This window comes from Acromyrmex echinatior, chromosome 8, assembly GCF_024713525.1.
Source record: "Acromyrmex echinatior isolate Ae372 chromosome 8, ASM2471352v2, whole genome shotgun sequence".
In the NCBI taxonomy this organism is placed as follows: Eukaryota; Metazoa; Arthropoda; class Insecta; order Hymenoptera; family Formicidae; genus Acromyrmex; species Acromyrmex echinatior.
The window spans coordinates 649,047-673,369 of NC_141859.1; the positions used below are offsets into that span (position 1 = coordinate 649,047).

The 24,323-nt window shown below is 38.2% G+C and overlaps 5 protein-coding genes across 8 annotated transcripts; 2 read left to right on the forward strand and 3 right to left on the reverse strand.

Annotated features, from left to right (window-relative positions):
- The first annotated feature begins 3,731 nt into the window (after positions 1-3,731).
- On the forward strand, positions 3,732-8,647 carry LOC147908658 (uncharacterized). Its single transcript, XM_087408377.1, has 2 exons — positions 3,732-6,593; positions 7,078-8,647. The coding sequence occupies exons 1-2, from the start codon at positions 6,568-6,570 to the stop codon at positions 7,496-7,498; spliced, it is 447 nt and encodes a 148-aa protein (XP_087264503.1). The 5' UTR covers positions 3,732-6,567; the 3' UTR covers positions 7,499-8,647.
- Positions 8,648-9,929: 1,282 nt separating this feature from the next.
- LOC105150753 (uridine diphosphate glucose pyrophosphatase NUDT14) lies at positions 9,930-15,290 on the reverse strand. 2 transcript variants are annotated; one of them, XM_087408375.1, is made up of 4 exons: positions 14,743-15,290; positions 14,479-14,552; positions 14,205-14,318; positions 9,930-9,985 (listed from the first exon to the last, which is right to left on the reverse strand). In XM_087408375.1, exons 1-4 carry the CDS (start codon positions 15,183-15,185, stop codon positions 9,978-9,980), a joined length of 639 nt encoding a protein of 212 aa, XP_087264501.1. In that variant the 5' UTR covers positions 15,186-15,290; the 3' UTR covers positions 9,930-9,977. The 2 variants fall into 2 exon arrangements, with proteins under 2 accessions (XP_087264501.1, XP_011062346.1); XM_011064044.2 differs by lacking the exon at positions 9,930-9,985 and having other exon boundaries at positions 14,083-14,318; positions 14,743-15,287.
- Atg6 (Beclin-1-like Atg6) lies at positions 11,819-14,431 on the forward strand. Of its 3 annotated transcripts, XM_087408374.1 has the most exons (6): positions 11,819-12,071; positions 12,513-12,673; positions 12,729-13,141; positions 13,272-13,760; positions 13,858-13,979; positions 14,171-14,431. In XM_087408374.1, the coding sequence occupies exons 1-5, from the start codon at positions 11,960-11,962 to the stop codon at positions 13,976-13,978; spliced, it is 1,296 nt and encodes a 431-aa protein (XP_087264500.1). In that variant the 5' UTR covers positions 11,819-11,959; the 3' UTR covers position 13,979; positions 14,171-14,431. The 3 variants fall into 3 exon arrangements, with proteins under 3 accessions (XP_087264500.1, XP_011062344.1, XP_011062345.1); XM_011064042.2 differs by lacking the exon at positions 14,171-14,431 and having other exon boundaries at positions 11,820-12,071; positions 13,858-14,079; XM_011064043.2 differs by lacking the exon at positions 14,171-14,431 and having other exon boundaries at positions 11,828-12,075; positions 13,858-14,079.
- A 613-nt stretch (positions 15,291-15,903) lies between the features above and the next one.
- Positions 15,904-19,056, reverse strand: LOC105150806 (Protein phosphatase 1c interacting protein 1). The gene has a single exon (XM_011064138.2). It carries the CDS (start codon positions 19,000-19,002, stop codon positions 16,189-16,191), a length of 2,814 nt encoding a protein of 937 aa, XP_011062440.2. The 5' UTR covers positions 19,003-19,056; the 3' UTR covers positions 15,904-16,188.
- Positions 19,057-19,293: 237 nt separating this feature from the next.
- Positions 19,294-23,299, reverse strand: LOC105150807 (uncharacterized). Its single transcript, XM_087408725.1, has 2 exons — positions 21,535-23,299; positions 19,294-20,051 (listed from the first exon to the last, which is right to left on the reverse strand). The coding sequence occupies exons 1-2, from the start codon at positions 21,605-21,607 to the stop codon at positions 19,294-19,296; spliced, it is 831 nt and encodes a 276-aa protein (XP_087264851.1). The 5' UTR covers positions 21,608-23,299.
- Positions 23,300-24,323: the final 1,024 nt, after the last annotated feature.

Sequence of the window (24,323 nt, forward strand, 5' to 3'; positions counted from 1 at the left end):
AAGAAAAGGGAAGTCGCCAGGATTTTTGTTTAAGTGCCTGGAGGTAACCCACAGCCGTCGAATGTAGGCGGACAATAACGCATTTCACCTGCCGTCAGAATTACCTGCACTCTGTCTCGTAGCCCTTGATTTTCACTAATTCTTCGAGGGGAGCCATTATTATTCTTTGTTGCAGAATGCGGAACTGATTCGCGACTCTCTATACAAAATACTCTTTTCGGCATGCCAAGTTATTATCCTAAGCTATATTCAATTTGTAATAAAGCCCGACTGTTCGCTAACTAACTCGACTAACTCGTAACGTGTAGTATATAGGTAAGGTATAAGTAAGGTGCATAAGTAAAGTGAAAAATCAAGAAAAAAGCAACGTGAATCGTCGTTAAAAAATAAAGGTTATATCTTCATTGGATTTTTCAAGTTTCAGAGATCAAATTGTTTATATATCATTCGGTTACTTAGATAGAAAATCACAAGAATTTGTTTTCTTTATTAAAGTGACGGAATTATTCATCAATTAATTTCACGCGTTAGAAACTTGTAATAAATTCCATCGTTTCACATCAAGATAACGACAAATGACTTTTACGTATTCTTAATTCCCACACGTCCCATAGGTTTTTAGTAATTGGTAGGAACATAGGAAATCTGTCTCTTCTCTCGCGTGCCTTGCCTTCAAGAAAAAATATCCGGAAACCCCACTGAGCTCGCCTCTCTGACCCATGCATTGGCGTAGGCCAATATAGTAGCATAACAGTAGACAAAAACCAATGGCGTCGTCAAAGTAATGTAAATTCTATGATCAAATGATGATTAATGATAGTCGCGCTCCACTGAGATAATCGTGTCGTCGAATCTCGAATAGGTCTCGTATAGGTCGTACATCTTCATTTATGATACATTGCTAAAAAATTTCACAACAACTTCGTTAAGTTGTAAATGAACTACATCTTTGAAACGAAGTACATTCTTCCGCGATCATTTCCATTTATCGTTCGACGACTGTCTTAAAATACATCAGCGAAAAGTGTTCGATGGAATTAGCAGCGATAAAGATACCTCAAAAACATAAAGTACACCAGCTGCCGATCGCAATAAAAAGTCTACGCGATATCAGGTTTTGTCAGCGCACGCTTGTACAAACGAGATGCACCTGACGATGACTGCGTCTTCGCACTTTTTTCTCCTATATATATATATATATATATATGCGTTTAAACTTATATCATAAAATGAATTATATTCCGTTCTTAGCACGCGTGTCGCTGTTCGCGCCATCGTAAATATCCGACGATTTGCTTTATGATCTAAATAATCTATTTTATTACGAGTAATCTGCATATACATTAGCATGTATATATTATATCTAGACAAGTGAAAACATCGGAAATTTATATTTTAAATGTTATTGAAAAAAAATTTTTCTTCATACAATCAAATAATGCGCGAACGTTAAATACCTAATTTATATAGATTACTTAAAATTGGAACGTATATAGGTGTATATATATATATATTTCAGAATTATCTTTTAGGAACTTTATAAATAAGCTCTTATCTTTTTCCGATGCGTGCCAACATTAATTAAAAACTCCTTTACACACACTCTCTCTCGACGAGAATTAATTAAATATTTTTGGCTATGTTTAAAAGATCTGGTAAATGGTGATATATGTTAAGGATGAAAAAAGGAACGGTCACATGATAGTTGGCAACAATTAATTGCATGCTTTTTAACGTATGTCATCATACATATGCAGGATTCGCGATGTTCGATTCGTACAGACGCTCGTCTTGCGGATATTTTCCATTTATGCAAATTCCGTTGGCATGCGCAAGCATGCGAGGATGCTATCGCAATTAGGAGTCGCAGTTGTAACTGCGTGCATAAGGGTGTCGTAACTTTGGCGAAGAGGGCTTTCTCGCGTAACCAGAGACGATACCACGAAGCACTTACCGACCTTAACCGAGAATATTTTGCGCCCTTACCCACTTCGACTAATGCGTTAAGTGGTTTGTGTGCGTTGTACATTTATGCGATTGTAGTAACGTGGACGTGAAATTGCGCTTTATCCCGATCGTTGGTGTTTTCACGGTTTTGAAACGGAGTTAAAAAAGTCGATTGGGAATCGATTGGTAAAATTGTAATCTTAAAACAATCCGAAACCAGTCGCCCGTGTCGCACGTGCATCGAATGTATGTACGATTCCACCAAAATTTCTGTCCATTTTTTACGCTATCAAGTTACACTTTGAAATATTTCTCCGCTACCGACCCATGCCATGCGAATATCTCCCACAATCGTTAAACCGCAACTTTTTTTTTCCTCAAATTTCTTAATTTTCTTCGTATTGCGTGATACTACGCAGGAGAAGGACGAATATAACACCGTTCTCGACGGTTTATGCCTCGTTAGCGTGCGCTGAACGGCACACTGCAGGCTTGGTTGGCAACCAACACCGTACCGGGCGCCTACAGTGGCATGGCATTTTTACGAAATAAAAAGGCACAGCGAAGAAAAAAAAAAGGAAGAAGAACATGAATTCCAGAGAAACGCAGAACTTAACTCTCAATCGATATCCTAATAATTTTTTTGGTCACGTTAAGCTATCATTTCACGATTACGAGGCAAGAGAGGAAAGGAAGCGAGAAAGAAGAAACAAACCCCTCTTTATAAGTACACGGACTTTGCGCACTCATTTTCACCGGTATCTTCATGAGCGAAAGAGAAGAGAGAAGAGATCTGCCGGCACGCCGTATCTCCGTATTATTATGATAAAATATTTTTTCAGCCATAAATATACGTCCGGAACGCGAGACCCCTGCCGCGCGCAGGCCACCCGACGCACGTTGCAACGCGATAAACGCATCGCACTTGCACGCGTATTCGTGCACGCATCCACCGATCTCATGTATACGCATAAACCATAGTGTCTAGGATGAACATGAGACTGGTGCAGGACGACATTGCAGTCATGATATCTTGACACTATCAACGTGCATAAGATGCGATACGTTATTGATTTCTATCTCTGCATGCGTATAGTGTATAAGTGAAACACATTAAATAAAAGAATGTAAAATTATGTAAACTATTAAAATTAAATGAAAAATACTGCAGCAAAGTAGTGAGACATGTGTTTTTCTTTGAGGCACTTTTACAAGTGAGAACAATCAATTATCCCAATATTTAGTGCTAAATATTTTTTTTGTATATTATATTGTTAATTTCAATGTCTATGTATATGTATTTTATTTGGTTACAATATTTTATAAATATTATCTTGAATATGTTACTCTGAGGAAAATTACGTTTAATGTGATCTCCTAAAATTTGCATATAAAGATAATAAATATAAACGATATTTTACTCAAAATATTTTTCATTGAATGCACGATTAATTATCATTAGATTAAATTTTTTCTCATTACAATATTTTGCAATGAGAAAAATTAGTTTAATGATTATTACTTTATATTACGTTCTTATGTAATACATGTTACATTAGCGTGTGATAGTCTGAATGTTGTGAGAGCGATATCACGTTGGAATGCGTTTATACCCACGAGGGTCCTATAATTCAGCGATTCGCTTTCAATGCGTTCGACGGATGTATCGGCATGTTTGCGTAACCCGGCAAAATATACAGATCGAATTCGGAGTGATTTGTTTTCTCTACCGTTAGAAATTTTGTTCGACCGTCTAGGCCACGATGTAAAAATAAACATTTTTTTTTTTTTTTTTTTCGGAAGCAAAGCTTTTCCACGCCGCGAGCAGAACCATTACATTCACCCGCTTCCATCCCCTGTCCGAAACAAAACTTTATAGCTAATATATATATATATATATTAGCACATACATACATACATATTTATGTATATATATATATGCATATTACACACATGCCTGTCACATAGTTTGAAATAGAGACCATAACGCATCTATCTTCGAACTATTAGCTCCTACATAACTCATCTCTTTTCCCCATCAGGCAAATTGGTATTTCGATCGAAAACGACTTTTCTCTCTATCCCGCCTATTCTGTCAAACTCGGTGCTTTTACGGTCAGTGACTTATGGCGCAGTAACGCGTTCAAAATCTCATGATTCATGAAAATTTCTCTTTCACAATATTTATTTCCATGTACCGACATGTGGAAATTGGTGGCTGCATTTAGTGTACTGGAAATATTTGTCTTGCTTATTCACAGACGACAGAAACTGTCTGATCTTCTCAACGAGCGATAAAATTTTATATTAGCAATAAAAACAATCGTTATCATTTTACGTAGGAAGAGTCCGAGTTCTTCGCAAAACTAATAAGTAATAATAAACTGGAAATGTAAATGACTCGATTTCCATCTAAATCAATCCCGATTGTGTTTCTCGAAACATTCTTAGAGTTTCTACGAGAACTACGATCCCGAGTATTCCGTGACTGAATGTATCTTAGGGGGTCAACCGGAGGGGTTCCCGAGTCGATCGACTCGCTGCGGGGATGCTCTGAATTCCGAAAACGAACTCTCGTGGGCGGTTCGTGGCCCATAAATACTCGCGGTGTAAACATCGAATCGCCGATGTTTGGCTGGATCGAGCTCGGCCAAGCGTGCCAACGGATTCGATCATCTGATGTAAACCCTTTGCTAAAATAAACCTAGTTGGCTTGCTCATGCTCGACCGCCCGACTAATAACGCGATCGCGGATGATATATACGGCATACTAATTATTCCTCATGGTTCTCTATGTTTCTCGCGCAATGAATTAACTACCGACTCTCACAACAGCCGTCTCGAAAAAAGTAAATCGATTTAGAGTTTGTGCGCGAAATTACAATTGGCAAAAAAGAAAAGCGATTAGGAGTCATAAGTTGATCAATCGGCAATAAAATAAGTCGTCGTACAATAGCACTCGATTTTTTCAATAAATTTCATGCTTCCTGAATTTATTTATTTTATACATTTGACATTTTACGAATTTATATAATTTATACATTTTATGTATAATTGCATAAAAATTACAAATCTCAGGTTCAACTCATTTTTATGTGCAGCACAAGCTGTTTTTCTCAGAGTTTATTCGATAATTTTTATATAACAAGAGCTGGTAACAAGATCCTATTGAGCAGCATAACGAACGGAGTTCCGTGCGCAGTAAAGATAGCACGAGGAACAAGAAACTGCTGTACCCGGAGGGCTTCTGTATTAAACGGGCTTCTATTCGAGAAAATTATTGCGCGCGTTCGAGCCGTGTTTCGAGCCGAGGGTGCGTACAGTGCGGCTATACGCAAGATACGATCGTCATCCGTTGCTCTGACAAAGTAAAGTCGCTGCCGGAAAAATTGCAGCAACGTGGTTTTATTAACAATGCTCGCGCGATATCGCGATCGAGGATCTGACTCGCGTAATCATACGCAGGCGTGATATCTCGCTGCTGTTTCTCCTACGAAAGCACAAATCAACCATTGTTTGGTGGTAACAGGATGGGATAGTAACTGGATTATGTATCAGCAGATGGAAGACGAAAGAATTGGAAACTTTTCCATTCTTATTTCGTTGAAGCAATTTTTTTTTCGAGCAAGATTATCCAATTTTCTCTATATCCGTATAACTCGTCGTAAATTTCTAAAAATAAGATATTGTGTCGGATTAATTTTGCTAATGTAATCAACTTATATAAGATCTATATGTAAAGGTAATAAATACAAATGATATTTCGCTCGAAATATTTTTTGTTGAATGCATGAATTAATTATCATTATCAGTACAAGGATATTGCTTTATCTCGCCTAATTTCGACATTTACTTCTTATCTGGTTCTTACGTGGTTACTGAGATATAAATCATCCTCTCCCGTAAACAATTAATTTTACGTATCTTCGCGTAATAAACTCGAGCTATCGCGCAATATGACGTCTCCGGAAAATTTATTCGCGTAAAAACTGACAGCGAGGATTCTCAATGTATAATTTCAGCGTCACAATTTATGTCGATTGCGTGAGAAAAAATCATACGGATAATAAGCCAGGCTTGAAAAATTAATTTTACTTAATAACTCGTACAAGTCGCGGGGAATTAATTGCGGAGCAATCTCGCAGTTGTCGCGTAACCAATCACTTGGACGGATTGGACAAGCAATTTCCGAAAGCCGGCTCGCCCGGCAGTGATACCGCCTATATTGTGTTAATTGATTTGTAAAAGGCGAAATAACAGGCTTCCATAAGAAGTCTCGGATAAGAAGTGGCCAGAAGTGCAATCGGAGTCGTCGGAGTCGTCGGAGTCGTCGGAGTCGTCGGCCGCAACTCACGCATAACTTCACGCCAGTATTATAATTGAACTTGGCGCAACCAAAGGAACGGCGGCGATCGTCTGTACTCTGTACAATTACTCCGACTCTCTTTACCCGCCGCAAAGATCTATGGGACAGTTGACGCGCCGCGAAGAAGTGAAGTTGAAGGCCGCCGGCCAAGTTGGACCCCGGCAATTACACGCGATTCGCGTAATCGTAAAACGAAACGAAACGAACGCCAAGTGCGCGCGCGCAATGTCGTTGCAACCGTACGGTGTTTTCCTATGCGCGGAGCCCCTTCATCGGCGAAGTAAGCGCGTCGTAAATCAGCCGATATTGTATAGGTACAATGAGAGAGTGAGAGATAAAGCAAAAAAGAGAAGAGTTCTGTTCTTGCGAAAGTGCATCTTGCGATTGCAAGGATGGAACGCAATTTACTAGGAAATTATCCATCTCGATAAAAGTATAATTACAAAAAGTATAATTATATTTTTATCGAGATGGATAATTTCTGATTTGAGATAATCTTTTCATCATCATACATATGCTAAGATGTTTCTTAATATTGGCTGATATAATGCAATACAAAATCTCTCTCCCTCCCTTCTCTCTCTCTCTCTCTCTCTCTCTCTCTCTCTCTCTCTCTCTCTCTCTTTGTACTTTGTAATTTTTTAACCGATTGCGAGTTTTTTAAAAATTAGATACTTATTTCACTTCAAATTACGATATGATCTGTAAATGAAAATGTACGATTTTTACTTATATATATTCCTCCTATACTTTACTATCGAAAGTGACTTGCCGTGCGGCCTGGACGGCATTACGTCACTGATCGCAGGTGCAGTTCAGATGCAACCTGCGATCTGGCGCACCCACGGTGTACCAGTAGTGAAGCAAGAGTATCGCGGCGAGGAAGGCGAAGAAGAAGAAGAAGAAGAAGAAGAAGAGGAAGAAGAAGAAGATGATGAAAGTAAAGAAGACGGCAAGAAAGGCGGAGAAGGTAGACGAAGAAGCGATGGAGGAAGAAGAAGAGAAGGAGAAGGAGGAAGAGGAGGAGGAGGAGGAGGAGGTGAGAGGAGCTCGAGCGTGAAACACGTGACAAGGATGGAGAGAACGAGCAGGCACTCAGTGCTCCGCCCCAGGTACACGGCCAACATGGCCGCTGAGGGACGGATTGGCGGAGGCCAGCCGCGACGCCAACCGATGTCGTCGTGACGCCCGCGCTTCACTCAGCTCGGCTCAAACTCAACGGATTTCGTTCGCGTCGGCCCCTACGGCACTCCTCCGTTCCAAGCGGTCGCCGCCCACCCTTCTTCAACTTTCCCTCCGCAGTCCGCACCGACCTCTTCACCGACGAGCTATACCCTCTCCAAAGTTGCACGTGTAACGCACGCACTCCCGCTCTTCGTTTCAACCGCTTCGATTTCCATCCACGATTTCGCAATGCAACACGATGGTCAGAACAATCGATGGATCTCGCTCCCGTCTGATCGATCAATGCTTAATCGATCTTTCTCTTTTGCATCTTATACATACATTTTACACATACTCGTACTATCATGAATATTTTAACTTGCATAAATGGATAGAATAATTTATACAGAGAACGGAGATCTTTGACAATCAGAAGGAAGGACACGCTTGATTTCTCCAAAAATTCGATGTAACAGAAAATGATGAAAAGTCATAATGGCAGTAACAATAAATGTAAATTTAAATTTGCTTATGAGCGAATCCTACGAATTATTATTATACGCGTTAAAATATTCTTTGTTTTACCTTGAAGTTATAAAGTATATATCAAACGTTCGAACGTAATTTGAAACTAATATCAAGTATATTAATTTGACACAAATCTTATGAGAGACGGCAAATTACAAGAATAACGCATGTATAGAGCATATATTTGTAATGTATTGCTAAGCGGAAATATAGTGTATTATTAACCACAGGATGTGGTTTGTTCGTCTCACGTATTCGTTGCTTACCAATGCAATCACGTTTGTAACTAAGTTGCAGGCCGCGAGGCGTTGCAAGAATACTCGAGTGCATGATGCATGACAAATATGCACGCTAATGCAAGGGTACCCTTGCAGATTTATCTTCGCTCGTCCGCACCGATGTGCGAAACTCGCTCCCGATAAGTAATTAAACTTCCTAATGCAATTTGCATTAGTTTCTTTAGCAAGTATACTGTAGCCAGCAGAAACAGTAATGGAATAAGCCTTACACGATGATTAATTAATACAATCGTATCAAGGAATCAATGTTATTTTTTTATTTCATATAACCTCACTCTCAGTTGTAATCGTTTTGTATTATTGAATTGAAAAAAAAAACCATTGAATAAAAATATTCTAGTACTATGCCTTTTTTTTTATTTCGAAGCTTAAAAGTTAAACCAATTTTAAAATTCATAGAAAACGGCAGATTCATTAATTCATAAAATATTCTTTTTCTATAACGAATCTCAAGATACATAGCTAAAAATAGTTGCACATACTTAAAATTGTTTTCCTCTTTTTATCTTAAAATTTAATTCCCGGTGAGATCACTCTGAAAGCGATATTCCGAGTAGGATTCTGGTTTATTAAATATCTTTTTAGTTTTATATTAAATCTCAGGCAACATTTATAAGAGAAAGAGAGAACCGAGGAGGTAGATCGCGGGTGAGCGACGTGCTTGTGAGTCGGCGATTCGTTGCGCTTCTCCGGCGTACAGAGCGGTAGAAAGCGCACCGGTAAAAAGCTCTCGCATAATAATTCATTGGCGGTAGACAAGAAAGCGATGGAGGTCGTAGCCGTTATTAGAGAAGTAAGCTTGACGCGATTACATTTGGAAAACGCCGATTGTTATTGCGCACTGGCTAATGGGCGTCGGGTGATGAATACGCGTGAAACTCAAGTTATATCGCGCGAGCGAGAGCACGAGCGAAGAAACAGAAACGAGCTGCCACCTGTTGATTCTTGGCAGCCACTCGATATTTATGTATACGTGACGAAATATCGCTTAAAATGCTCGTCAACATTAACATAAACTTGTACATGGCAATTGGTGGCATTGGTGCTAGCTACCGGCCGTCAAATAAATATTAAGTTCCATCGTGCTCTTTGTCATTGGGAAGTAATTCTTTCGCACGTCATATAAAATTTTAAGTTAAGCAAGAGAGAATTTCTGACGTGTATTTATAACGATGCATATTTAAGATGCAACGTAATCTTTGATTGAATCATGCAACTAATAGCACAAGTAAATCTATATTTGCAACATATTTTTTGTTTAGATTTCAGGAAAATTTATTTACATTAATTAGACAAAGAAAGTATATGTATTGAAATAAATTTTTTTCTGCGATATTTTAAATTACGATATCAGCAATTATGCTGAAAAGAATCATACAATCTTTTTAATTAAAAAATAAATTATCACTTGTTTCACAAGTATAAAAATATATAATTCTAATTCACGAGCATCTTTTTAGATAAATTTGTTTTAATATAGAATATTTTTGTACAAAAGAGCCATTATAAAGTAATAAAATATGTAAATGATTGAATAGTAAAAAAAAAATAAGTTGAGAAACAGATTTGCTAGTGCTAAAGCTAAAATCACCGCCACCAGAGTGCAGCATTTAATTGGTACTCACCGAGCACCCTCTGTGTAACTCGAAAATAGCTCGATAGCCCGAAGATTTTCAGTCTCCTGAAAAAAATTAATTTTAAATACATCAATAATTACTTATATAAAACATTTAATTTTTTTTTTAGATATAATAAATTTAGACAAACTAATTATATTAAAAATATTATATACATAAACTTTTACCTTTAAATGATAATGTATACGTTTCTTTTAGTGTTCAGTTAAACTATTACATATGATCATTAGTAAAACATTATTAGATATCAACTCTCCGTATAAAATTTTGTCATTATCAAATAAGATTTAAAAAATAATTTTTAAAACTGTCGATAGTCGGTAACATCACAATAACATCGGCTTACAGATGCAAACATTGTACAAAACAATTTTTCAATTTCTAAACGAAAAAATAAAAACTTTTTTATTTTTACATATATTTAATTAAATATATATAAAAATGTATAGATTTAACACATATTTTAATAGATCCTTTTTTACATTATCAGTAATATGATTATTATATACATTTTCAATACAAAAAATAATGTTTATCTATATATTTTGGGATATTTTATTTAATTGCGACATTCATCGTTAGCTAACAAGAGATGTCTTCCGTGTTTTAAATCCCAACTGGAGTAATATTTCTCGCAATAATTTATTTACAGTTTTTATGATGTATGTTAGCATCAAATCATTAATAGCTTTCTAACAAAGATGCTTATTTGCAGCAATAATATTAAATTGCGTGCCATTGTAATATTACTACTCCAACTGCAACTTTAGGATTGTATTTCAAGAAATTAATAATTAATCGGTATACAGCTTGAACTAAAAATTGTATAAATTCACAAAAAGTATTATCGCATGAAGGACCACTTTTTTTTCACTCAGTATGTATTTAGTCTCATCAATCAATTTTCATTTAATATTGTAAATACAGTGATTTCGCGTCTTTAACTGACAGATATAAGCGATGATCGTGGATGCAAAGAACTGATCGTTTACTACTATTACGTAAACAGACGTGTTGATTTATAAAGAATTCATCATTAAAGCAACGCTACGATTGCACGAAGTTTACTTGATGAATTGTCGTGTTCTCATGCTATTAACACAATATATCATATTCCGAGATAAATTTTCCGTGCTACGAAAACACTAGAACGTAGCGATAAATACATACCCTGGAACGACAACTCGTATTTTCGATGAATTTTAACGAGAAGTGACAATGACAAATATGGCGTCGATGACGCCGTTCTAAACGCACGGACGAGGGATCGAAAATCGCGATACTAGCATATAACAACGATCGCGATCAAGTGCTTTACGAACCGACACTTTGCAACATGCATTCGCGACACGACGAGCACGAAAACCGCTCTCGGAACGCAAACGATCGTGGAAAATACGGAGCAGTTTCATCGCGGATCTATCAGCCGCTGCGCGCGCGATTAACAACTGACAATTTCAAATCTATCAAAATGCAACTTTACATATTGGTGCAGCGTATTGATCATAGATGACGCGCGTTCAGAAAGCGCACTTTTCAATATACTCCCGTACATGTAATTAATGATTATTATTTAATGTTAAAACATCAGAATTATCATGTTCTCTATCTATAATAATATTTAATTGGTAGACTTTCCAAATATATTAGAAATCTCTTATCTAATAGATCAAATATATATGTAGCTATAGAAACATTATTACCGACAATAGATAACAAGAATAGTTACCTATCGATAAACTTAGAAAATTAGAAAAGTAGAAAATCATCCATTGATTCCCTTTCGCGTATAATAATTCTCATATTAAAGCGATAAAAGTATATGATGTATGATAAGAAAAGAGGTACCGACACGACACTGATATGACAGCGCCAACTGATGGTTGCTCGACAAGGCACCATCAGCTGACCTCAGCATCGTAGACAGCAGCAGACGCGTATTCATTGGTATTCGTAAATAACGACGCGCACGGACAGGTTGTACGGAGCAGCTTTCTTCGATAAGCGACGTACACGATATGGTAGACTTAAAGACAAACGTCAGTTTCGCATGCCAACGGTGTCTGCAACCGTTGAAATTAGACTCGAGTTTCGATCACCTTGGGGAGCACACCCTGGCAGAACTCTCACGTAGGTAATTTCTATTTTCTACTGGCGACTTGGACATTCATCGCTGATCCGATTGCCCCACTTGATACCTTCGTGTTGATAACGCTTCTGTATATGCACTGGATGCTTATGACTAACGTGTGACGTGCTAATATTTTCAAAAAAACACTGAATAATCCGACTTTTCCTAATAATTTTGAAGCAAGCACGAACTTTATTGACAAATGCAGTTAGCATTGTGCATCTATGTGTGTAAACAATGACTTTACATAATACATCTATCTAAATTTTACATGCACTGTCAGTATACAAAAACATACATTCAGTATACAAAAAGAAATTATGTTAGCTGTTAATTATATATGTTTAATTAAATGTCTAACAACAGAATACAAGTATAATTACTTAATTTACTACAATTGTCTAGTATAGCTAATTTTGTGAATTATTAATTCATTGTAGTTCCTATACAACAACAAGTTGTCGGAGAATTGGAACCTCAAAGTGACAGTATAGAGCACTTGGTTCCACCATTCAGATTGACTGAATCAGGAAATGGTACAAATGGATTTATGTTGGTTGGTGATTCTGGTGAAACGGAAAGCTTAAGTCATCATTTAAAGGTATACAGATAATTACAAAAATCTTAACTAGCTACAAATTGATTGATTTTTCTAGGTACGAGCAACGTTATTTGATATTCTCAGCAGTAGCAGTTCAGCAGATCATCCACTTTGCGATGAATGTACAGATAGCCTTTTGCTATTAATGGATCAACAATTACGAATGACAGAAGGAGAGTGGTCAGATTATAATGAATATCTAAAGAAATTAGAAATTGAGCAACAATATCAGGGACATGAAGATGTAGAAATGGAGAATCTCACAAAGGAATTACAGGACGTAAAGGCCGAAGAAGAAAGATTGATAAGGGAATTGGAGGTATTGAGAAAAGAAGAAATAGCTACTAGGAATGCCATAGCGGAACAAGAAAGAGAAAAGGAAAGATTGCAAAGTGAGGAGGACAGATATTGGAAAGAATATTCAAAACACAGAAGGGATCTCATGTTAGCTGACGATGAATGTCGCAGGTAGATAAAATATTCCAAAGCATTATTTAATAAATATCGTTGTTTTTCAAGTAAAACAATTATTAATATTTTTATTTCTATTATTTATATTGAAATAAAAATCGAAAAATTGAATTTTTTTATCTCACAGTCTAGATAATCAACTGGCGTATGCAGCTTCGCAACTCGAAAGACTGAAGAAAACGAATGTTTTTAACGCCACATTTCACATCTGGCATTCAGGTCACTTTGGAACTATAAATTCATTTCGATTAGGGCGATTGCCGAGCGCACCAGTGGATTGGAGCGAGATAAATGCCGCATGGGGACAAACAACCCTTTTACTAGTGGCTCTTGCGCGCAAAATGAATTTAACGTTTAAGCGTTTTCGTTTAGTGCCGTTTGGCAATCACAGTTATATTGAGGCTTTGGATCAAAATAAAGAGCTTCCACTATATGGAAGTGGAGGATTTAAATTTTTATGGGACACAAAATTTGATGCAGCTATGGTAGCATTTCTGGATTGTTTACAACAATTTAAAGAACAAGTAGAAAAAGGAGATAGTGAATTTTGTCTGCCATATAGAATGGATCGAGGTAAAATTGAAGATTCCGCAACAGGGAACTCTTATTCTATAAAGTATGTTTGAGTGTTAATAAATTTTCAACTTAATTTATACATGAAAAATTTACCTATAATACAAGAAATATTTAATCTTTCTCTTTTCCTTTTTCAGAATACAATTCAATTCGGAAGAACAGTGGACCAAGGCCTTAAAGTTCCTACTGACAAATTTAAAATGGGGTCTTGCATGGGTTAGCTCTCAATTCACAAAGGATGAACTGAATACTAATTGAAGTCAGTCTCCTTGTAATTTTATATAACTTAAATTGTGCAACTATCTCGTCATTGCTTGTGTATAAATGCTCTATTTGTAAATAAATGCGGTTGAACAACAGCATTTGTTTTTACTTGCAATTAATTTGCTATTCTTTAATTTATTTTAGAGGCCCGATCAAGATAAATTTTAACTTTTTTCTAATTAACAGTACTCAGATTTATTAAGTAGAAACCAAGACACACCGTGGAGGAAGCTGGAGGGACTCGGTACTTCTTTGGTGCTCATATAATCCTTCAATTCAGGAATGCTTAATTCCACCACTTCTATGACTTCACCTTCGGACTCGTCACCACCACCTTTGATAATGAGAAAGATTCAAATTGGATGATTAAAAATTTTGTTATATATTATATATTTGAAAGAGAGTTTATATCGATTATGTTATGAAAAAATATATTCTTTGAAACTACTTGACAAAATATTACTTTAAAAAAAGTCTTTTACAGTTGAACTTACCAGGATGTACCTTCATGTCATCCGTGACTTCTACGTAGAAAAGAGTTTGCTTTGCACTAGCAGAAGCACTAGATCTAGAAAACATAAAATTACATTTTTTAACATTTGAATATTCTAGACATAGTTTATTTTATTCAGAACAAGTTATACATATAGAAACATCTCTCATTACTTCTAAACTTAATAAATAGCTTTATCCATTACATAATAACAAAAGTGATGAGTCATGTGACTAGAGCACAGTAAGTGATATTTCAGACTTACAGATAGGTAATAATTTGTTTAAATGATGAAGTGGGTGCTTCGTAACCACATTCTTCCTTCAACTCTTCCCTTGCGATCTCAACGAGAGACTTATCCTTATCCACAATACCAGCGCAGAGTTCCAAAGTTATCCCTAGCGTCGCAGGATAACGCTTGACGTCGATCGTCTCTTGCTTCTCCAGTAGAGATGCGTAATACACTGCTGGCCGGAATTGTCTAACAAATACGAGCTTCCTTCGACTTGTATTGAAGACAATTATACACACGCTGTCGTGCATCGTTATCACGTCCCAATTCTTCGACTGACCATCATGCACGTAGTGCAAGCGAATGGTTCTTAACCACGGTGAGTCCTGCGGAACTTTTCCCACGCGGACTTCCTGCAGATCAAGCATCTTCTTACGCACAACCTGGTTCCTCTCATCCTGTGTTGTGACATTCATCTCCTGTCAAAATATCGGGAGCACGAAGCACCGAGTAGATCTTTCCCTTAACTTTAACTCTCGTTGATAAGATAAGAAACTTTACACACGTGTAAAGTAATCCACAGATGTCGCTCACAGTATCAAATCAAACGCAAGTATCTACATTCTACCCAACATACTTCGCCGTACAAGTAAAACGAATTCCGAGTATTTCGATAACATCGATAAAGGCTTATGCCTTTAATCCGATGCGATCTGACTTTATTAATGCAAATTTGACTAATATCCCACCAACCTATTTCTACCAATATAGAAACATTATTATTTACAAGCTTAATTAACATTTAATCTTGGCTTAATTTAGTTAGATACTTTTTATCTTTTTTTAGTTATCCAATTTCAAGAATTAGAAAAGAATAACAAGTAAATTGAATCGAGATTAAAATTAATCTACATTAATAGAAACGTGCATAACCTGCATAAAACTTGTTTTCCTATTACACGTTTTTCAATTGACTCGATATATAGATTCCGTAAATAATATTCAATAGACTGGATTGAAATACACGATGCATTGACCGAGATAACACGCATCTATATAATTGCATAGACACTGTCTGAAATTATCTCGAATGCGATGTTAAACATCGTTTATCGCGACGAGTTGGAAAGGATTAGAAGTAAATATTACTCAGATAATAATTTCTCTTTCCATCTCTTTGAATAATATCAGTCATTTTAGCCAGGGATATTAAATTTACGAAGGATATAATCGCGTTTCATCTTTTCTCTTCTTCACAAATTATTCTCGCAATTAGCCGATTGAACTTACGAAAAGTATGGGTTACACGTAATCGAATTTAACGCGTCGTGTAAAATTAGGATCGGGATAACATAACCGGTCGCCAGAACGTGCACTGCACTTAAATTTTCGGTGAGATACAAACCTCCGATAAAGCTGCTTCTCTTTCATGCTGGGGGTTTAATGAGCGAAGGGAGAAGAAAAGGGAAGATGGTTTCGTTACTTCTTTCCCTTCCTTTCCTTCTTGGCACTCTTCTCTTTGGCCTTTGGTGTCGTGTCGACTCTTCTTTCGACCGTCAGCTTGAACGCATCGAGAATCTCCTGCTGCTTGACCTGGGTGTCCACGTGAATCACGTCGGGCTTCTTGCGGTACCTGTTGACCGCTGCCGGCGGCGAGAATTCGATTTCCATGTCCGACGCCGTGGAGCTCGACGCGACGGAGGCATCATCCTTGTTGCGCACTATCTTGAACTGCAGCGGCTTCATCGGCTCGTCCACCTGCGATACGTTCGTCTCCTGCCTGATCGGGTACATCGTCACGTAGTATGTGCCATCCTTACGGTGAATGTGCAGGGTCGGTGGCGGTTCCGCGTTCTCTTCAGTCTCCTTCTTCACTTGCGATACGTAGCTTATGGTTTTGTACATCTTGTCGCGTCGCAAGGTGCGTGAAGGTGTCGACTTTGCCCGATAATCCTCCATAGTAGCTCCCTTTGCTTCCTTCAACAATATATTCAAGTAACGCCCGATCGCGCCTGGCTTCCAGCCGATTCGCGGCTTGAATTTGTCTGCCGATGCTCTCGTATTCCACAGCCAGCCCATGTTAGCTGGTACCCTAAATCGTGGATCGATGCAATTCTTATGACCGTAATTAGTCCCAGGATAGACGTCGCCAATAGAATAAATGTATCGCATCACTCGTCTGCTGACCTTGATAGAATTCCTACCACGATCACCGCTCGGACCTGGCCTACTTTTCGGATGTCCCTTTTCGATTAATTTGCCAACAGCTTTGGTTGTTGCGATGCTAAGCGTAGTAGGCGGTAATGTTTGTATTGGCTTTGTCTCTGAGTCCTCATTGTCGTGCGACATTGTTCGACTATTCTTTTTCTTCCGGCGAGATTTGCATTTCGGTTCACCGCAAGGACCAACGTCGACCACGTCTAGCGGTGCGGAGGTTGTAACGTCCAGTTCCTTCTGCTTTTCCAATTTCTCTTCCTTCTTGTCCTCCTTCTTTTTTGATGGCTTGACGGCGGTCAGGAATGACGCCGTTTCCGGTAACGACGGTATCGCCTCGCGTACAACACCAGAGCGTCCTGGAACTGTCACGGAAGTAGATGCAACGTAAGGTGCGGAGAGAGTACTAGCAAGGGGTTTACCAATCTGTGTATTGCAAGGTGCGGGACACTGAACTGTTGGTCCTGGCAATGCTGAAATGGGATATCCTCGTTTTCTCTCGCTTGGTATTTTTTGAACGGTGTAATCGCACTGTATGTCTCGGCCGAAGTAAGGACTTTCAGATGGATCCATCAAGCCAAGACCCTGCATACCTGGCACCTTACCGAGAGAATCCACGAATTCTTGGACCTCTTTGAAGGCGCGAATCATACACTCTGCACCCACACACGGTTTTTTCGAACATCTAGACGCATTTGTTTTCCAAGGCGACGAAACATTCCCTGGACAAACGCAGTTTGTTCGTTTAATTTCGTCCGCTGTTCTTGATCCGAGTGCCAAGTTAGCGCCCGTTCTCTTGTCCTTTTCATATATGACGGTCGTTGCTTCGGCAAGCGCACGGGCTGATGCACCATAATCACTTCCACCAACCATACGATTTTTTAAATTAATATCATTCTCATGCCATGTGTATTCTTCGTCCCATGAAGCTTTGTTATTTAAATAATTATCTTCTGCGTCTTCACCATCTTTTAGTCTCGCAGAGTCATGACAGGTCACGTTTTGCTGCATATCTGATTTTAAATAAAAATTATCGGAAGCAAGCGTAGCGAGCGATGAAGACTTTTTAAGAGAATCGGGATTTCTTAAAGACATGCAACAAGAAAGGACACATCCGGAACGACACATCGTTGGATGCGTCGATTGATCTGTCGGTAGACACGAATAAGTCGGCTCGTCATGATAGATCTCACAAATTAAACCACGGTACTCGTGATCGTTTAATTTCTTGGCGCTCGTTAATTCTTCGAATCCTGGCTCATTCATTGATATGCGAGGTGGCGATTCCGGTCTCGTCAATACAGGTTCTGTCTCCGTACGATCATCATGGTTGTATAATTTTGAATATGTAGAATCGAGAATTTTGTGCAATGATGATGTATCGTTGTCACATTTTTTCATGTATCTCTCGTTGTTTTCACTTTCATTGGACAGTTTCGTGCAAGAAAGCTCCCAACCGAAAGGAAATCCTCGAAGTATGAATGACTTTTCGCGAAACACAAGATGATTTATAATGGAACTTCCAAAACACGACAGCCTCATGCACATGGATATAGAACCGCACGGATTCCCATATTCATCGGTCAAAGTGTAAATTTTTGTCGACACGTACGATTTTGATAGTCCATCTATCTTGTTCTTGGCCGCAGTTATGTGATCGCAAAAATTTCTTGGCAAAAATGCCGTTGCTGCGCAAAAGAGAACGAATCTAGCATTATCTCGCAAATTATGATCCTCCTCGAGAGAAATCTTATACACTTCGATGCTTAGAGGAGTCGATTTTATAGATTGTATTAAATTGCTCGGTGTCCGGACGAGCAGACATGTCTTGCCTTCGTAATTGATGTACTCATTAGAAAATCCATTTTCCTTACTCCTAGTTCTTTCGTCATTAACCTTGATTGATTCCTTAGCGATGATGTCGACAGGTTTAAGATCGACGAAACCTATACGTATCATCAAATTGCACCCTTCATTACTAACAGTCTGTTCGGGACATAGATTTAGACGACCAATAAGAATTTCAAGCATGTACAATTGTTCTCCTTCTAATATTGACATATTTTTCTTCAAGGCCATTTCGGGTGGATCGAACGCCGAAATGAAAATACGTGCAAGTTGTTAGCCACACGACAAATTTAGAAAGTGACTTCGGATTGACGTTAACGATGTGTCTGTACGGATTGCGCCATTAATTTTGAGAGCGTTTCGGATCTAAAATCGAACAATCTCTCCGCACGCGCATCAACAGGTCAATTGACATTTCTAGTTGTCAGATAGTTGTCATAACGACGAATCGAAAATAATTATTTAACGAATGTAGGAAGTCGCACTTCAGAGCTCTTGGAAAACATCTACAGAAATCACTTTTTATTTTTCTTTTTTTTTATCTTTCTTTGCTTTCTTATCTTTCGGTGCTTTTTTAGCTTTCGGTGGTTTTTTAACTTCTGGAGTAACCTCCTGCAATATCACATCCTTGGAGATTTCGAGAAACTCGGGCGGTACAAATCGCGTCACGCGGATCTCCCGTTCTTTATCCTGCTCGCCGGAAACGAAAGATTTAGGCCGCAACTCGTAGAGTGTCTTGAAGATACGTCCAAGGCATGCGACGGTGAGTTCCATATGCAGGGTGCCAGACGGCTCTTCGCCTGGATCTACGAGGTTGACGCCACCCTTCATTATAAACGGTTTAGGCTGATTTTTTGGATCATTACCGAGCATGGAGATCTGATCGCAGAAACAGCCTGGCAGAGACATTTCGGCCTCCGCCATGGGATAAGTCTCGTTCGCGCGAAACACACCGAGCTTAAGCCTCGACGAGCGTAATCCTTGGACCAAATCTCGCGGTTGCTTGACAAATAGGCAGCATTTACCAACCATAAAACGCACATCTTGATTATGCTTTGATGCGCCCCAGTCGTCTCGCGTGAACTCAAACACGGGAAAGTCTAAAAGTCTGATCTTGATCACGATAGGATGTTCGCCGATGTCTTTGATTTTATCGGGCGTCAGTGTCAATTTATCGATCAATATCTCGATTAGGTAGATCTGCTCATCATAACCGCCGAAACAGGACATGATGTAACTCGCGGCTTTTGCTCGTGGAGAATTGAATCGTATCTGTATGACTAAGATAAATTTTGAGTTGTTGAGATTTTCGTCGAAATAGCTGAAATAATTTTGTAGCGAAAGTTTTGAATGTCCGGACAATATTGTATACAATAGTAGAATTTTTTGCCGAAAATATTTGGAGGTTTAAAAGTATCGTGGATGGTTGACAGATGGAAAATAACAGCAGAATCGCGGTTTATTTCAACGTGGTAATTAGTATAATAATTCGAACCGTATACAAGTTTATTCGTGTTGCCTCGTCACACCAACGCAGAGTCTCATTCGCTGATCGTTTCCCTGAATTTTAAGTATCGAACAAATTGAAATTTTATTGAAAGAAACGTGAGAGATAATAATCAAAGAAGATTAATTTAATCGACGTCGCGTACAAAATGTTTTCTTAATGCGAAGATTGGATTTTAAATACCACCTTGGTCAGCTTAATTCTTCCGCGTGTGTACGCCGTCATCGATGTGCGAACGAGGAAAAAGACCTATCAACTTACGGTCACGTACATCCCATCCACTATCCGCGCGACTCTTCGGTGTTTCTAATTCCACTGGCAGTTATTACCTAGGTGGTATATACTTAAAGTCGACGGTGCGAAAGATGCTGCTAGAAACCGTTACGAAAACCTACGAGAAAAACACCCTCGCAAATTCATGCTTTCCATATTCCTCATTAGGAAGAATAATTTCACAAACGCCTACGTGTGCTTAGAGAACGCGCGTTTCACGTACTGCTAGTTCCGCAACAATTACTCTCTCATTGATTTGAGAATAAAAAAAAAACAGAATAAGAAAGATGCGCTTGTCGTAACTAAGTTTTTGTCAAAGTATAAAATGTCCGTTAAAAAAATGTTTGTTATTAACTCATTACACAACCAGCTTGGTAACGCCTGTATTGTAACGCCGTCAGAAGCGAGGGAAATATATGAAGAAAATTATTATAAACTGTATTAAAATATGAGTATTTTTTAATAAAACAACATTTGAAATCGATGAAATAAATTTGGAAGTACAATATATTGAAAACTAATTAATATTTGATAAATAACAGTATATTTGAAATTATTAATTATGTCTAACTATATATAGAAAACGAAACAAAAGCTATATTACAGTCGTCGAATTGAGGTAAATATAATTTTGTTTCTTCTATTCTAAAATAAAAGGAGAATCTTTAATTTATAAGTGTACTTTATCAAATGCAAATATTGTTTTATTGAAGAATGTTTTTATTTCAATTTATTTCATAAGAATGTTTATGTTTTGTCGCTTCTAGCATCATTAATCTGAAGATCCGTCATAAGTAGTATAGTCAAAAACTTTAAATCCACGATATAAACATAAAAAGATAATATGTATCTTACGAATGATGATAATAAAAACATATGCGCGATAATTTCATTCGTTTTCTTAATTAGCTCAATGAAACATAGCTATCTTAAGCCATTTCCTTCATTTGAGAATCAATCGTAGGAGTGACGAGTAATCTCACCAAGATTCGAGATTACTCGACCGTTCGGGATGGGGATCTCATTCCATAGATTTCGGCGGCAAGAGAGCAGCATCTCGAAGGGCCCCTAAGACACCGAGAGCCAAAGTATGCACTAATTGGCGCGCGCACACACACACACGCACACACACACACACACGCACATGGTTCAAAGCGAGATAGGCGGACGACAGAGCGAATGGACCACAGGATGAACCACGGAACAGGACGAGAGATATATTCTGAACACCCATGGCATGAACGGTCGTCGAGAGCGCGGTGGAAGCCCATCGGGCCAAAGCGAAATTCCGAGCCCGAGCGACACGACGGCTCGTTAAAATGCTTCTGGGAGTTTTGGGCGCGGGACACTTCTGGATAATTGGTGATTAGCGATTAAAACAAACGGATGTATTTCCGCTGGTCAGACCTGCTCTCCCATCTCGTTGCCCTGCCTTTTCTTTTTTCGCGAGTTGCCGACCGCTCTGAACGAGCAGTTTATAATGTCCACGCATTAGAGAAGTCCATTCGACGCTCATTCGTTTCGTCTTACGTACTTTACTCTTCAGGATGATGGTGATGATTCTCTCGCTTTCTGCAGTCGCCTTTTTCTCCTCGCGAAAGAAACGTCTTTTATTCGTGCAACCCGAATATCAGGATCGCTTTCCTTGTCGACTCGTTCGTACAGTTGTTTCTTTACGAAGGCGCGCCTGAGAATCTAAGTTGTCTGAGAGTCCTTGGTAATAATCGTAGTGATATTCAAATGAATAGAAATAACGATCGAGTAAGTGAACGTAATTCGAGTAATTTATCGTAAGTTGTGATACCGGAAGGATTCGTATCGCTAGATGATCTTAAAGATTAACTGCTGTTTCGATTCGCACATTGTCCTTATAGTTTAAGCTTTTATTCTCAGCAACAAATTACGCTATGTTTCCTGCTATGGCAAATGTCAATTAGCATATACACTAATGTTTCTCGAAATAAGACGCTGTGCAAACAACAAATTTTCAAAGAATTTAACAACGCTCAGTAATTATGGACATTTAGGACTGATTTCATAGCACTCCGCTGCGCCGTCGTAATTTCTAGTGTTATTATTTACGCTAGAACTCGCAAGTGCAAGCTCGAACAATGGCAACAATACTGAAAGAATAGTCCGTAATCAAATTAAGTGTCGCGCGTCCCCTTAAGGATTAATCACTGTAATCAGCGATCTTTCCACGATAGCGCGCCGCAGCGAGATAGTCCCTTATTTCCGGTTCCATCGATGACCATTATTCCAGGACCTGCGTACATTCAGGGAGAATGCATGCCTAAGAGAGAAATGAAATGTATTTTACATGCGACAGGATGAAACCGTCATGTAGATCTCTCTTTTCCTCTCGCATTTATACGACCCAAATACACTGCGACGTTAAACCTATTTTCTCTCTCGCTGCTAAGTGGTCGCACCGCTTAATTATAAACATCGTGGAGAAATCTTCGTCGCACGAAGACGATCCCACGATGTTCTACGCTAGTTATTCGACTTCTCGTGCATAGGTAGCACTTCTCTTCGTTTCTACGTACTTGTTACAATACACGGAGAGTAGAGTGCTCTGCGCCGGAGTCTCAGAGTTCATCGGCAATTTGAATAATTTTCTCCCGAGAACGATTTCTCGTTTCATCTAACACTATATCGCTTTTTATCACACGGCAGTCTTGCTTGTCGTGTCTGAACGCGATTGACTCAATCTGTTGAACGATATTTGCATACATTGTACTATATACATACAGTGCGAGCAAAAAGTATTCGTACCAGGTAATTTTTTATAAAAAAGTCTTATTTGTAAAAAATAAATATTAATTAGCAATTTTATAATTTTATAATTTTAACAATGAACATATTCTGTTTCTAACATAAACAAACGAGCTTCGCATGTATTCTGATTCTAGAAGCTAAATTTCTCGACTGTACGAATACTTTTTGAGCTACTATTATTTTCCAAACAATTGAACTTTTAATTTTCGCTTATTTTTCAGATAATATATTTTCTATAATTAATACACATCTGTTTGATATATATAATTTTAAGAAACATACATTATACATACATCTATTTTATTCTTTTCTGAATAAATTGTTAATTACCTAGCAAGAAACGTCAACAATCGAATCGACGTCAAATTGGTGTCAAACTAAAATCATCGTATCGACATCGATTGGATGACTCATTTCTCGCCGAATAATATTTACTTTTTAAAAGAAAGATTATTTAAAAAAAATATTTTCTCTGTATCGAATACTTTTTGCACTCACTGTAAGTCAAAGCCAGTTTTTCTTCTTGGACTTGGAATTAGAACGACTGCTGCATTTTCGAGATACAGGAGAATATTCAATTGTGATTAATTAATTCTTACTACAATCACTTACAACTATGACGCTTACACAATTGTAGAACTGGACTTTACTTCTTATACCAAGCTACTCTATATATAGTATGTTATAGACGACGCATTATGAATCGAACAGAACGAGTCGTTGTATTGGACGATGATATTAATAATTTAATATTCACAAAACGAAAAGTGAAACATGCAACAGCATTCGCGGTAATTATTTGATACGCGTTCGTTATAGAATGCGTGAAATAAATAGCGACGTCACTGTTACGCGGAACTCGGTGACGCAGCGCGGCGTAGTAAACATTCGCGCGACCTTGTTATCTGGTTATCATTCGCACGGCGAAGTTCGAGTAGAACGCAACGGCAACGGCTTGGGTCGCGTGTTGTGTATCGTCGAGTTGTCGTAT